Raw genomic sequence first — 16,039 nt, 5'->3', positions numbered from 1 at the left:
ATCCCTTTCCATAATTTGAATTGTGAGGTTTGGCAATTAGTCTTAAGTGTTTAGACACACATATGAACTATCGAAGGCAAAGGTGTATAAGTTCAAGAAGCCTTGATAAAAGATTATCAAAGCACTAAGTATGAGAAACATGAACTTAAGAAATTCAATAAGCATTGTTTTTCTGAAAGTTAAGCTGTTTCTGAATACATGTCGAAGCTAGTGGGAGCATAAGTGTTATGTTTATAATAATCATCATGATAGTGGGAACATAAAAGTTATGATTATATGATTACTAAGGCACCTATTGCAAGTTGGCAATATTAATTATAGAAAACAAGAGTTATACCTTGCAAAGTCGTAAGGGTTGTAATGTTGTTTTGCTATAATTAAGGGAGAGAATATTATGCTTCATTTCAAATCTAAAGGATTAGGTTGAGAAATGTTAATAAATTTAGTCAAAGGTAAATAGTGTGTTATTAAATTTTCGATTATGATTACGGCATTCCTCTTCACAATTCGAATTTTGAGAACATAGCAAATAAAACATTATGTGTCGTGTCCCATACGCTTCGAGTATAGGATCGATCGCAAATGCTTTAATGTTTGACCATTCTAAAATTTCCCAAATGTCTAGCGCATTTAGAGGGAAAAAGGACTAGAATCGGTTTAGACTAAAATAATTAAACAACTATCAAAGGACAATCCAAGTTCGACGAGGATTGGTTGCTTGTGAGTAGTTGGAAGTATAGTATTGGAAGATATGGAAATGTTTTCATATTGGATGGACCATATTGACATTATTAGGAATAAATAAGATTCTATTAAGAATAAGTTGTCATTTGGAAAATATGGAAATGTATCCACATTGGGAATTGAATATTGATAATCTATGACTAGATTAGAAACTTTTATGCAAAAGGATGTTCAAAGGAATGTACTTTGAGTGAGAGACATCATATCTAAGGAATTGTGTTGTAACAATTTCCGATAAAAGACTTTGTAATATCATTGGCAATAGTCTTTGTGACTTTTGTGCAGTGACATTACGAAAGTATAAGTTGCATAGAATGTTAGAATCTAGCATATTCTATAAGTAGCAAGAATTTGATATTCTTTCACTTATGAAAAGGATTTGGAGTTGTGAAATGAGAATGATTGGAAATGTGTTCAATGTGATCTATTTCACAAAGTAAGAACCATAGGTAAACATTGTGTGCACGCTAGGAGCATGGGACAAGTGTAATAATTCAAGTAAAAGGTTGATTACCCGAAAAAACAAACAATGAGTAATCGATATGGTGATAAATAAAAGGTGTTTTATTTATACTCAAAGGTTTGAGGCCACATGGGATTAGTATTATTCTTGTGTTTCACATTTGCATGTTTTGACTTCCAAAATAATTGAGTTTATTAAAAATAATCGAATTATTCGAACGAGCCACAGTCATTCATATGTTGGAAGTAGATATGAATGAAGACTGTCGTGAATTGGTGTGTGGATTGTCTAAAGAGCATTAGACATAAGCAAATGTTTGCTGCAACATTCATGAGTGCTTATGAATATGAATTTGAGCATTGGATTAAACCCACGCTCACTTGGATCACTCCATGAATTGCATCACGAGTGATTGGTGAGACGATAACATCTTATATTCTTGAAACCGAGATGTGTGAGTTGTATCTTGCGAATCGGTTGCACATTGATAATATGTAAACGCACTAGTAACTTGGTGTTATAAAACATATTGTTGTGTGTGATTTGGTGAGTGAGTGCAAGCGAGCATTGTATCAAAGTTTATCCGTTCCTTTTATCCAAAGAAGGATAAAAGCGATATCTTTGGGCCCCTCGATGATTTTGTGATGAAAAACGTAAATGCTCGGCCGGGCTAGGGCTAATTTGATTTGTTCAATTAGTCAGTCGTCATAAATCGGAAATCGAGATATAGTACAAAGAGAATGATTTGAAATCATATCTCATATGATATCTAGAATGGAGGAATATATGATCCCTTATCTAAGGACACGCGTATCTGATAGGATCAGAGTTGACAGCGGCTTTGGAAAGCTACGATTGCAGATCAGGATCTAAAGTCATACGCATAATAGTTATTAGGCTTATCCAAGTGGGAGACTGTTGGATTAGTGTCTAAGTCCATAACTATTTTGGTATGTACTTGACCCGATGGTGCATGGTCCTTTTGGGTTGCCTTCACCAAAGCAACTTGATTGGAGAAATAAATAAAGAGAGAGGTTATTATGATTTATTAATATGTTATAAGAATAATATATTAAAGGAGAAATCATATTTGTTTAATTAATATTGGTCAATAATTAATTAAGAATTAATTTTGTGATCAAATGTAATTAATTAAACTAGAGGGGCTGAATTGTAATTATGTGATAGTTACAAAATATGGTAATGGTTATAATAAATATGGGTTGAACGAATTCAAGGAGATAAGGATCCTTGAAATCGTCCAAAGGATAAAAGATAAGGGTTTTCAAGGCTTATCTTATGGTTGCTTGGTGGGCAAGCAACTAGATAAGGATAAGGACTGAAGCCTAATCTCTACACCTATATAAATAACCCTAAGGCCATAAGAATTCGTCCATGCCTTGTCTAGGGTTCCTAAAAACGAATTTTATACCTCTTCCCTCTCTCTCTCTTGCTTCTCCATTTGCTCTTGGTGTTTGTGAGCCATTAGAGGAGTGACACTTGTGACTCTAAGCCTTCCAAAGTCAATACAAGGAGATTTGGGATTGTTATTGCTACATAACAATCAAGGTAATATTATAAACCTATTCTTATGTTAATATGATTACTTATATGCTAGAATTAGGGTTTCTTTATGTGTTCATAATGGTGTGTATCTAATAGTGAAAACATAGATCCAATTCTAGGGTTGCATGCACACATAGGATTGTTTGTACAAATCCCATCACCTCCCACCTCATAACTGCCTCAATCTTGGCCGGATCGAATAAAATCCCATTCTGGTTGATGAGATGCCCCAAAAACTGGACCTCCTGTAACCAGAACTCGCACTTGAAGAATTTGGCATAAAGCCTCTCCGATCTCAGAACTCTGAGGATCCCCCTCAAATGCTCCTCATGATGCTCTCTGGATCTCGAATACACCAAAATATCATCAATGAACACGATCACTGAACGATCCAACATCGATCTGCACACCCTGTTCATGAGATCCATGAACGTCGCCGGTGCATTGGTGAGCCCGAAAGGCATCACCACGAACTCGTAATGCCCATAACGAGTTCTGAACGCTGTCTTCTGGATATCCTCATCCCACACTCTCATCTGATGATATCCCGACCTCAGATCAATCTTGGAGAACTAAGACGCTCCCTGCAGCTGGTGGACCTAGTAGAGTGACGGACTTAATAGATTAACTCCTTAATGGGTTAGTGGATGGGTGGTGCCCGACTTGTTTAACATTAATTAACCTAAAAACTTAACCATTGGACTAATTGGCACGCGATTGAGTTGGAAACCCTAATTAGGGTTTAGAAAACCCTACTTTTGGGTACGTTGGTTTTGGAATTGTCGGGACCCGCATTTTGGACCATTAGATTTGAATTATGAGTTAAGCCCAACCACATTGTATGGTTGACCTAGTAGAGTGACGGACTTAATGGATTAACTCCTTAATGGGTTAAGTGCTCTTAATTAGCCTTAATCGTCATTTTATGTGAAAACCCTAATTGTGTTGGGTTTTGAGTTGGGCTTTTCTGTTGGGCTTAGATGTTTGGATTCTTGATGGGCCATCTAAGAACAAGTATATGGACTAGAATATTTTGATGGGCTTTGGAGTAAGGCTCGTGTGAGGGGTTTGGGTCCAATTTGGAAAATTGAGCCATATGTTGGGCCTTGGTTGATTACTTGGCTTTTGGGCCTTCAAAGTGTGAGTTTGGGCCTTAGGCTTGGATCAAGCTAGGTTGGGGTAAAGTAGTCTTTTTACCCCAAGTATGGATTTATGGTTATGCATTGGAACCCAATTATTAATTGGGTGTTGTTTTGAAGTTGACAGTTCGGGGATCTGTCAGCCACTAGCTGGAGTTTATCTTCAGGACTTCAGCAGTGCGAGGTGAATTTCATCACCGGGTTTAGCGGGTCGAAGGCACCAATGCCAGCCAATGTTTATGTTATGTTGTTAGTATGCTAGTTGTCTTTGTGACTCTTGCATTTGTCTGTGTTTATTTGTTTTCCGTGCTAAGGCCCGATGAGTATTTATAAGCTATGTATCTATGTAATTATTGCATATGTATGTGTTTATTTGATATATGTTATTGTATGTTGGGCGGGGCCCATTTTACTGATCTCAGCTCGATGTTGGGCGGGGCCCACTATATGTTTATTGTATGTGCAGTATGTGGTATCTTGGGGAACTCACTAAGCTTTGTTCTTATGGTTTTCAGTTTATGTTTTAGGTACTTTAGTTTTCAAAAGAAGAGCTCGGGTTGACTGCATGGCACGCACACTTATTGTTCTGTATTTGACTTGTTATGAGATTTATACTCTGATTATAATGTACCTGTTTTATTTAAGCAATTAATTGATGATCCTTTATTTATAAATTAAACGAAATTTTATGTCAGTATTTTTGGGTAGTTACACGTGTTATCCCATGCATGCATGACCTGAAGTTGGGGGCAGTGGTGTTTGCCCTCAATATTTGGAGACATTATCTATATGGGGTCTATTGTACTGTCTACACGGATCACAAGAGTTTGAGATATCTTATGGATCAGCCGAACTTGAACATGAGGCAACGCAGGTGGCTGGACGTGGTCAAGGATTATTACTGCGAGATCCTTTACCATCTGGGTAAAGTGAATGTGGTAGCAGATGCTTTGAGCCGCAAGTCAGTTGGGTCTTCGGTTGGGGAGGTGTGTTTGAGGATATTCGTTGATTCTCCGCTTTTAGGATTGATCAAAGAGGCTCAAGAAGAGGGAATCCGAAAGGAGAATTAGAAACAGGAAAGGATCAGGGGTGAGATCAACAGGTTTGTCACGGATAGTCGAGGGTTGTTGACCCGATGCAGTCGGGTTTGGGTTTCTGGTGGGATCAGGCAGACAGTGTTGGAGGAGGCTCATAAGTCTCGCTTTTCTATACACCCGGGAGCCACCAAGATGTATCAAGATTTTATATTGAGTTACTGGTGGTCGTGTATGAAGAGAGAGATAGCATGGTATGTCGAGAGGTGCTTGACCTGTAGGATGGTCAAGGCCGAGCATCAAGATTTTATATCATGTCTAGAAAAGAAATGGACTTCATTTATACAATATTTTATCCTCACATCATTACCATTCAACTACGTTACCCTATTATAAACAATACAAAATGCATATAATTGAATCAATTGCTATTTACCCGGTTTGAACCATGAAAAGATTGGCGGCACATGGATTTGGTAGAATACTCATGCATTTGCTTTCTATTTGATGCTTATAATCTGGTTTTTCAGTGTGTAAATCAAGATGAAACAATTGGTTTTTTGGTTTTTGGTTTAATCAATTTGGTTTTTTTCCTTTTCTTTTTCTACTTCTTAAAGCTAACTATAAGCAACCAAATAAGGTTCATTTTAATCGGTTTTGGTTAATTCAATTACGGTTTATTCAGTTCGATTTACCGGTTAAATGAATAAAATTTTGTATGTAAAAAAAATATTAAACTAAAAGTACAAAAAAAAAACATACTAAATTTTTACCAAATGAAAAAAAATACACTAATACATAATATATTATATTCAGTCTTTCGCGATATGTTGTCTTGGAGTATCAATGTAGTCATACAAGTTGTAGAGGTTGATTAATATAACTTTAGTCATATATGAAGATAACAGAAATAATCGAAGGTTAATTGACATTTTTCTAACTGGTTGTTGCTTTTTATACAATATATAAACAATTATAGATTTATAATGGTTAATAATTAAATAATGAGTAATGAATCTTTTTTAATAACTAATCTATTAATTAAAATATAAAATGTTAATTTATAGATATAAACTATAAAAATTATAAATTAATTAAAAAACTTATTCGGTTTTTTCGGTTTAACCAAAATAATGAAAATTTAACCAAAACCAAATAAAGTATTCTTATTACATTAACCAAACCTAATTAACCAAATAACCAAATAAACCAAACATAATTTAGTTCGGTTCAGTTATTCGATTTTGGTCTTTTATCACACCCCAAAAGTTAACTACTCAAACTTTTATTTTTGGTCCATCAATTTGATAATTTTGAATTATTCTACCAAAACTAGTTATTTGGGTTATAGTTTTTATCATAACTTTTAGGCAAATAACACTTAAGGGTTTGAGTCCTTTAACGACAGCATGAGTTTGGATCCCATTTAGCTGTGATCTTACTTTTTAGGTGATCTCCCTGCTAAGGCTATCTATATGGGGTGTGGAGGTGCGGTGAAGATGAGCCGGTGAGGTGAACCCCCCCCCCCCTCCCCCCTCTCTCATTTATTGCCCAACCGTGGTGAGAGTCTTTCGCTCGTATAGTATAAGAGCCTTTCGCATATAAAAAGTAAGGTTACACAGTGCACTATGTACCGCATACCGCAGTAAGATGCGGTATGCAGTAAACACCCTACCGAGGTGCCAAAAAAATACAGTAAAAGTTTGTTCGTGTATAGCTTTGCCTCACGAAAAAAATGGGGGAGGAGACGTTTCTAGCCGTTGCCAACGGCTAGAAATTTGTATTTTTAATTTTTTTTTTTTTTTTCAAAAACACTATAAATACAACATTTCTATTATCTTTTTCACACACAAACCACCTTCTACACAAATTTTAAAACATTTGCATTTCAAAAATAAATCCAAACAACCATCAATTTACTGCTCATAGCAAATCGCATGCAAATATTCGTCCGGCTGAGTCGTCGATTTACCAACCACAAATGGATCTGTCTTCAATTTCTCCCCGCCTCCAACTCCAACCTCAAAAATTTATCTATCAACAAATACCACAACAATATTACACAACGCAACCACTTAGCCCAACCACGTTTCAAAATCCCCCCCCCCCCTCCAGAAAAATGGTCAATCACAAGAAGACGAATTTGTCTAGGAAACTCAACCGGATCTCGAACCGGTAACCGAGCCCCAACCCGAAATGGTTAGGGGAACCCAACCCGAAACATCAAACCCCAAAAAATGTGGAAAAGGAAAAACATCAATTCATAAAGAGGAGATGGTGTCTCAACTTTGGCAACCGGACGAAGAGTTGGTTTTAGCATAATCTGTAACGCCCGTAGATCTGGGCTAGTCAATTTAGAGACGATAAACGTCAAAAATGACTTTTTGATAGAAGAGTATTTAGAATAAATAATCTTAACCAAGTTGTAGTATCTGTCACAAGGTTTTCGTGCATATAAAGAACGCTGAAATTCTAGTTATAACGAAGAACTTATGACTTGTCGAAGTTTCGCGACAGATTCGGCACGACGTTGTAGGACGTAAATAGTGAATTTATGATAGAGCGATATTCAATCTTAGTGATCTAAACGAAAGTCATAGAATACGTTAAACCGAGAGCGTGCATAAAAAGAACGTCTAAATTTGACTTCGTATGAGGAAGTTATGATTTTTCAAAGTTTCAACTTAGCGGTATGCAGCCCAAAGTTCGAATATGAGATCGAGTGATTTCTAGCTTAAACAATCTAAACGAGAATCGAAGATCTTGTCGATAGTAGTCCAACGGTGAAAAGACAGACGAAAACGGATGTCAGATGAAGGAGTTGTGAATTCCTAACGGAGTTTTCCAGTCCCACCCTATTAAAAATAAATATAATAAAATAAAATTCAAAGTTAGCCGACAGTGTCTAAATGAGAGTTGTAGAGCATAATCTCACCTACGCGGGGATATAAAGAACATCGAAAACGGAGCTCGTATGCGAAAGTTATGAATTTCTGAAGTTCGGGCGCGAACCCCAACACTGTGTCAGAGTTCACGACGTGAAAAAGGGGTTCACGACGTGAACTCAGTGTTGACGTCTTCTGGAGCCTGACAGACTAAACATCACGACTACGCACCTGATGACGTCCAAGGTCACGACGTGAAATGATGGTTCACGACGTAAAAACTAAATTTTCAACCCTATAAATAGAAACCGAAGGCAACTGGTTTTGGTTGCTAATTTCTCAACCTCTCTCCTACTCTACTCATCTTTAAGCCTTCTTTAACCCCCGAAGCCCCGGTACCATCCCCGATACCCAAAGCGAGTCCCGACGCTCCGAAGATCCCGAGAAGAAACAGAGTTGTCGAGCCGAAACTTTGCCCGCGAGAAGCCCGATGTGTGAAGATATCCCAATTTCATCGAAGAATATTACTATAAAGAGCCGTAGTGCTATCTGATCATCATCTTATCAAGTGAGTGTGTAGTTACTTTCTTCTACCGCATAGATATGAAGTATTTGCTATGAAATACGTGTTATGTGTTTATACGTTGTTTGTTTACTTGAGATGGTTGTTGAATGAATGTTTTATACAGATTTTTAAATGATTTAAGCTATATATGTAATTTATATCTACAAATATGTTGGGTAGAACATGAGTAGATGAAATAGTTGGTGTGTGATGAAAGATGAGTTTGAGGATGAGACGAGAGATGATATAGATCATGAGGTGAGGGTGACAGGTGAAAAATGAGTGAAATCTTTACCCAAACGATGGCCCCCATCATTCATCAGAGTAGGGATGACAACGACGGACTATTCTAGATAGTCATGTGGAACACTAGCAAGCTCGCAACTTGTAGGTGTTGTGTACTTGATGTTCACCGGTGTACTGGCAGCTATAGATTTAGTGCCTTATAATAATACGATGGTAGCTATGGATTTAGTACAGTATAGATGAACCTTGGTAGCTATGGATTTAGTATTGTATAGATGAACCTTGGTAGCTATGGATTTAGTATTGTATAGATGAACCTTGGCAGTTATGGATTTAGTGTTTGTTATAGGAATCTCGGGCAGTAATGGACTTTGTGTCAATTCCTTAGGTCAATCCTTAGAAACGAATGAATAAAAGATAGTTGATTCTTACGGTAAATCCTTAAGAAATAAAGAAGATAATGGGGATGGGTAATTGGGTTGATTGTTTGATGATTAAATATAATAATTATATTATTGTGGGTTGAAAACTCTATATGCTCACCAGGCTCCCAAGCCTGACCCACTCAGTTTTCTTTGCATTACGGGTAATGGCACAAGAGTATAAGTTGGTAGACTTGACGAGAGATTTTAGATTATAGATCGGTAGTTATAAATAACTGTTGTAAGGTCTATTTTATATTGTTTATGCTTTTGCTCTGTATCGGAATATGACATCTCGAGATTTTGTTATTTAATGAAAATACATTTCTTTAAAAAAATGTTTTGATAAATTTTTATCACATTTTGTTTTGGGTACAAATTCCGCAGCAGTTTTCTTTAAATGAGTACTCTGATTTTAAAACAAAACATAAAAAACAGTCTTTTCTGGCCGTGAAAATTGGGGATGTCACACAATCATGGGTCAATATTTCGAAGGATTCCAAGAAAGGAAATGCGCAAAAAGATGATCATTTTTGGCGACGCATAAGGGAACATTTTCTTAAGGTCATGAATCGTAGAGAGTATCGCACTAAAGATCAGTGTACTAGCAAGTTTCGTGAGATGAATAAATTTATCACTAAATTTAACGGCATCTACAACAATTTGTTAACTCAACGGAAAAATGGGAAATGCGATGAACAAATTTTAGAGACGGCTCTTTAATTTTTTCTTGTTAATATTAAGAAGAAGAAGTCGTTCAAGTTTCTTGAAATTTGGAGGTTTTCATCCAAGTCCCCGAAATGGATAAAAGAGTATGATAGCGAAGAAGGTAGTTCGAAAAGAACCAAAGTTTCCATGACGACTTACACTACTTCATCGGATGCGTATTTTGGGGTTGGTTTGAACAAAGTGGATAAGTTCGAGCTTGAAGAAGTAGTTCGTCCAATGGGTCGATATAGGGCAAAAAAGAGAGGATCGTCGTCAAATACATCAAGAACGAAAAGATGAGATGAAGTAAATAGAATTTCTAGTAGTTTGGAATTTTATAATTTGAATTTTGAGACTCGTTTGAGTTTTAAAAAGAAGTTGGAGGAGAAAAAAAGATCAAGAGAGGAAAAACAATGAGCTCGAGAGGAGAAGCAAAAAAGTCATGATATGGAATTTTTAACAAAATCTTTTGATCACGTCTATGGAGACGAGTTCGATATGGTTTTGAATGCTAGAGCGGACATCATGAAAAAATATTACAAGTAGTAATCGTTTTTCTTTTATTGTAATTGTTTTTATGTATTTTTTTCATTTTTAGAAATGTAATCGTCTCAATTAAATTACTGAAGTTTTTTAGTTAATTACATGTTATTCAACTAATAAATAGAAAAAATGTTTTTTTAATTAATTACATTTTGTTAAATTAAAAAAAAAAAAAAAAAAAAAAAAAAAAAAAAAAAAAAAAAAGTGTGGTAAAATAAGCTATGACAGCCGCCGGTTTTATAAGGTATAGTAAAAAATAATGTGGCACTTAAAAAATATGGTAAATATGGTATAACATCAATCGGTTTAAGATAATGCTATTAATTATTTCAAAATACGAAAAAAAGATGAAAACACACCCCAATAACATAATTGATGATCTTAGCAAGTTATTGAATACATTATATACCGTTCAAATTTTTTTATTTGGAACACTTACGCGTTATTTAATTTTCATCAACCCTCTAATCATTGTTTTTGTTTACTTTATTTCTTTATTTTAATGGTTTAATACAAGATTATGTAATATTTTTTTTAATCAGTTATCTAAAAAATTTAAAAGTATACTATTATTTATTATTGTTTTATTTATTTATTTATTACTTACCTTTATTTTTCTTATTTAGAAATCTTTTAAAAAGCACAGCTCCGAATCTTCAATTAAAAGTTATTGTTTTTGTCCATACTATCCAATTTCCAAGTTTTCTTTCCACAATACCAAACATTAATATCAAGCATTTACTTTATTCTAGGATCTAAGAAGTTTGGAGCATCCATCCACTCATAGTTTATAGCTTTTTAACTTTTATTTTTTTCCTTTATCATAGTTCACATCAAACCCGACATATAGGCATCATCAAAAAGTGTCTGTCTGTGCGTGTGTAAGTTATAAATTCTAGCTTTTTTGCATACCATTTCCAAAATCTCATGCTAGTTCTTTTCCTTCTGCAACAACCATGTTCCCTTCTACAAAGTTACATAAAAGAAATATACATGCAAAGTTGGGATTCGGCTCTCCCCTTCCATAGTGCAAAAGAAAGCCAATATTCAAAATTTCCCAAAACCAGATTTATAGTTTATGTGATATGATGCAATCCAATATTGAGATCTGAGGATATGGAAATGAGGAGAGGAAGAGAGTGATGCCATGCAGCTTTGAAGACACGTTTTTGGTGAGCTTTAATAGACTGTGAGGGTTGATTAGCATTAAACCTAATGTCAAATATATGAATCACGGGGTCCGCTGAACCTGAAGTTATATATAAACCATCTGGGGACCACGTCTGACTGATTAAAGCCGATTGAGACATGCTGCTTTCTTGCTTCCAACCAAATTCATGTATTTCTGTATTCTTCAACCTTATGTCAAACAATCTAAGTTGCTTTTGTGGAGTACTGCAAGTATATAAAATATTAGCACAGAATAAGAATTAAGAGGTTGTTTCTTTTAACCAAATATTGCAATTTACCCGGTTTGAACCATGAAAAGGTTGAAGTCACATGGATTTGGTACAACACTCATGCATTTGCTTTCTATTTGGTGCTTATAATCTGGTTTTTCAGTGTGTAAATCAAAGCCGATGATTCTCTTATCTGCTCCAACAGAAACTACTGTCTGTTTTTGGTGCATGCCTGCAACTCCCATAACAGCTGAAGAATGGATGCTTCTGTGTAGCAATTTAGGTTTCCATGAGTTGTTGTTGTCATCATCATTGTGTTTTTGAGTCCAATGAACAACACCATGATCACTTCCACCAGTAATGAAACAATTGTTGTCCCATGGCATGAACATCACATTGTTTATAATGCCCTTAACATGACCTTTATCTTCCAAGAATCTCACCTCATTTTCCTGCAAAATAGACGATAAACAAATTCACTGATTTACTTTAAATGTTTTGTCGGAAAAAAAAAATTGAAATCCGTAAGAATAATAAGTTTTGGAGTAAATTACAGAAATTGTCCTTGTGGTTTGGTGTAAATACCAGGTTCAATCCAATTTCACTTTTGTTGCATATTTCGTCCTTGTGGTTTCATTTTGTGTGCAGTCTTGGTCCCTGAGTCATATTATCATTAAATCTAACTACTCGGCTGTTAGTTTTTTAAATATGACCATTTTGCCCTTGGACCAAACTAATAAAAACAACACCATATGATCCAAATTTGTAATTTACATGTATATATGTATATGCATATCTATATGTTTAAGTAAATTACAAATTTGGACCGTATAGTGTCTTTTATTAGTTTGGCCAAAGGACAAAATGGTCATATTTATAAAAGTAACAACCGAGTAGTTAGATTTAACGATATAATGACTCAGGGACCAAGGCTGCACACAAAATAAAACCAAAAGGGCGAGCCATGCAACAAAAATCGAAATTGGATCGAACCTGCTATTTCCACCAAACCACAAGGACCATTTCTGTAATTTACTCTAAGTTTTAGTGTTTTACCTCTTCTCTTTCATTCAAGTTCAAGATAGCTATCTGAGAGTCGCCACCATCAGCACTATACACAGAGATCAAACTACTTCCATTTGGATGCCAAGCAACATCTTCAGGCCATCTTCTTTGTTTCATGGATGCACAATTGATTGAACTAAGAAGATTCGCATGTGACCTAACCTCAAATTACCAACATGTTTGATTAATAAAAAAAAATAGCATCACCATATACATAAACTAGATCTGGTTTGGTTGAAACATACCCTCTGCCCTGAATTTCCCACATATTTACAATACCATCCAAAGCACTGAAAAAAGATTCCAAGAAAGGTCAAAAGTTGAATTCTTGAGATAACATGAAAATTCTGATATGAAATTAGGGAGGGAAAAATACCTGGTAGCAAAAAGTTGATCATTTGTTGGACAAAGGACAAGACTTCTCAGTTTTCTCTTATGTTGACTAGGGATGTGGTTGGATGTATCACAATTGATTATACATGGTGAAGAAGAGCTGCATATCACCTCACTCAAATCTTTATGTTCATTTTCCTCTGTAAATTCATAAAACATAGTAAACAATAAGTCTCCAAGCTCATTAAAAAAAAAAGTATGCAAACTTATCTTACATCACTAATGCACCTAAGAGAAAGATAAGGTTAATCATTCAAGAATTACCACATTTTCTTTTTGTCCCTCTGGCTTGACTCTCAACAGCTTCCTGTTTAGGTAAGAGTCCATAACCTTTTTCTTTCACAAGACTTTTTCTTTCACTTGAAGCTTTGTTGTATTCAGTCATCACTTTTGGATTCATACCAGGAATAACAAGCAGTGGTTTTGGTTTGGTTTTGATAGTTTTAAGACATGCTTCTTGATAGCTATCACATGAGCTTCCATTACTTTCATCAGAAAGGTTACGAAAAGAATCTTCACAGATCTTTAAAGGACTACTTGATATTTCTTTTTTGACTCTTACATTTCTTCCAACAGATCTTGTAGATGGATCACAACTTCGACTTCGAAGGCGAGCTAATTGACGTTGTGTTTCCTCCAATTTTTTCAGAGATTCATCAAGCTGCATATCTTCTTATAAGAAATATTAGCTATTACTGTCATCAAATTCATTGGCTACTAATTAAGCATACAAGAAGAAGATCATCACATTGTACAAACAATACATATTCATGTATAGTATACCCCAAATGGAAAGGATGAATGCTACAAAACTACTGATAATTATGAGTTCATATATGTGCACATGATCAGTAAACCTATTAACCATTCATAAAGAAGTACTTTGCATGCACAACCAAGACCAACTTTTTGATTCTTAGTAATGATTATCATCATTTACTTGTTTTCAGCGACTTCATACATCTAAATCCCTAATTTAACACAATGTAATAAGTTTTCCCAAAGTAGAAAAAGCTCAGATGAACATATGTACCCTAAACCCCAAGATCGGTGTTTGAAACAAAACAACAAGTAAACCCAAGTTCTACTACAGAACTTGACCAAGTGATGCGCCTAACCAAAAAGTAAATCAATCTTTAGTAAATTGGGATGAGAGTGAGTGAGTAACGAAACCTCGGACTCATAATAGGCTAAACGCATACGGAGATGGTTCACTTCTTTGGTACGGTGCTCAATCAAAGCCACCAAAGCCTCCTCTTGCTCTTCCATGTCGCTCTTGTCATCGCCATTGGCACAAGCAGCCATCGGTCTCCGGAAGTAAAACAGAGCCTCTTTCTCCGATAACCGCTCCCTACAAATCCTCGAACCGCCTTCGTATATTTAAACAAGCACTATTGATATTTGATATAAGAGGAAATTGCAAAATGGTCCATGTGGTTGCCATGGTTACATGTGATACGGTCTAAAAAGGTTTGGATTTGCAAATTTTGTCTAACTTTTGAATTTTTTAGTGATTTTGGTCCCCATGGTTACATGTGATACTTCTAACTTTTGAATTTTTAGTGATTTTGGTCCCCATGATTACATCTCTTAGTTCTTACAATTAATTTGTAAGACTTGCTTATAAGGTCAGAGGTTTTTCGTCTTCCCACTTGTCTATCTTATTGTATTTATCTTATAGTCATCTCTAAATAGAATCTCAATAAAATCTTATTAATCAACTCTCGACTATCCGCTATCCCTCTTCATTACTAAGAAAACCCCAATCGAACAACCATAGTTGTTCGATTGATCTTCCTTGTGCGGACAGTTAGGCCAAGCTATCAAGATTTTGATGCAAGGAATTTCTACGGTAATGTGTTATGTTTCTTAGTCGAAATTTTGAAAACCTAATAAAAGATCTCCAATGACTAACAAGCACTAACTTTTGTTATATATTGTTGATTTTTACAGAAGATCATCCAACCATGTTCATCATTAAGCTCCATCATGGTGGGAAGTTCACAAAGTTTCCAGTAATAAGATACATTTAAGGCAAAGTAAGATAGGTGGACCTAGAAGACGTAGATGAGTTCTCTATTCATGAGTTGGATAATGTCATGCTAGAGTTGGGTTATTCGGTACCACCAGTTATTTACTACCACTTTCACTTACCAAAATGTTGATTTGGACTTTGGAGTAAGATCATTACATATAATTTAAACGTTATCGAATACATATTTAAATCATACAAATCTAAGATAGTGCACGAAATATATGTATAATTTAAGTGTTATCATATACATATTTAAACCAAAAAATCTAAAGGTTATTTTAATCAACCATAGGTTCTTTTTTACTATGTCCTTAACTAATTTTGACATCAGACTTAGAATTAGTCTTAACCTTAAATTTACTCTTACTTGATGATTCATAATTTCTTTTTTACATTAGGAATGGAGATTACTAGTTTAGGTGTGTTTATGATACTTGGAGTGTAGGAAATTATAGAATAGAAATGAGATCAAAAGTATGTACAAAACTCATGTGACGGTGGTTGATCAGGTGTCATGGACCAAAAGGTGCCATGGACCAAAGAGGAAGTTGGTTTCATCTACGACCACAAGACGTAAAATAATGACTTTCGTAGTGGCAAGGTTAAGAATTAAGATACATATATGCACAGTATTAAGAGTGGTATCCAAGGAAGACACATGGTGGTTCGTAGGGAAAGTTTGTTTTAGGTGATGTGTATGTGGCAAAGATATATCACGAAACATGTGTTGGAATATGTAAGTTTTCAAAGGAAGAGTTTACGAAAATGAGTGTCATTTTTTAGGATCATGGATGGAATAATGTTGAGGAGATAGATAGCTCTATGTAAGGC

At 35.3% G+C, this 16,039-nt stretch overlaps 1 protein-coding gene across 2 annotated transcripts; it reads right to left on the bottom strand.

Moving 5' to 3' along the window:
* Positions 1 to 11,229: 11,229 nt before the first annotated feature.
* On the bottom strand, positions 11,230 to 14,555 carry LOC111892190 (uncharacterized). 2 transcript variants are annotated; one of them, XM_023888264.3, is made up of 7 exons: positions 14,347 to 14,555; positions 13,438 to 13,834; positions 13,157 to 13,313; positions 13,026 to 13,070; positions 12,772 to 12,937; positions 11,785 to 12,167; positions 11,230 to 11,710 (listed from the first exon to the last, which is right to left on the bottom strand). In XM_023888264.3, the coding sequence occupies exons 1-7, from the start codon at positions 14,476 to 14,478 to the stop codon at positions 11,392 to 11,394; spliced, it is 1,599 nt and encodes a 532-aa protein (XP_023744032.1). In that variant the 5' UTR covers positions 14,479 to 14,555; the 3' UTR covers positions 11,230 to 11,391. The 2 variants fall into 2 exon arrangements, with proteins under 2 accessions (XP_023744032.1, XP_052627349.1); XM_052771389.1 differs by having other exon boundaries at positions 13,438 to 13,842; positions 14,347 to 14,476.
* Positions 14,556 to 16,039: the final 1,484 nt, after the last annotated feature.

This window comes from Lactuca sativa, chromosome 4 (genome assembly GCF_002870075.4).
Source record: "Lactuca sativa cultivar Salinas chromosome 4, Lsat_Salinas_v11, whole genome shotgun sequence".
Taxonomy (NCBI): Eukaryota; Viridiplantae; Streptophyta; class Magnoliopsida; order Asterales; family Asteraceae; genus Lactuca; species Lactuca sativa.
Note: the sequence above shows the minus strand (reverse complement) of the source record. Positions and strands in the feature narration are given on the sequence as shown.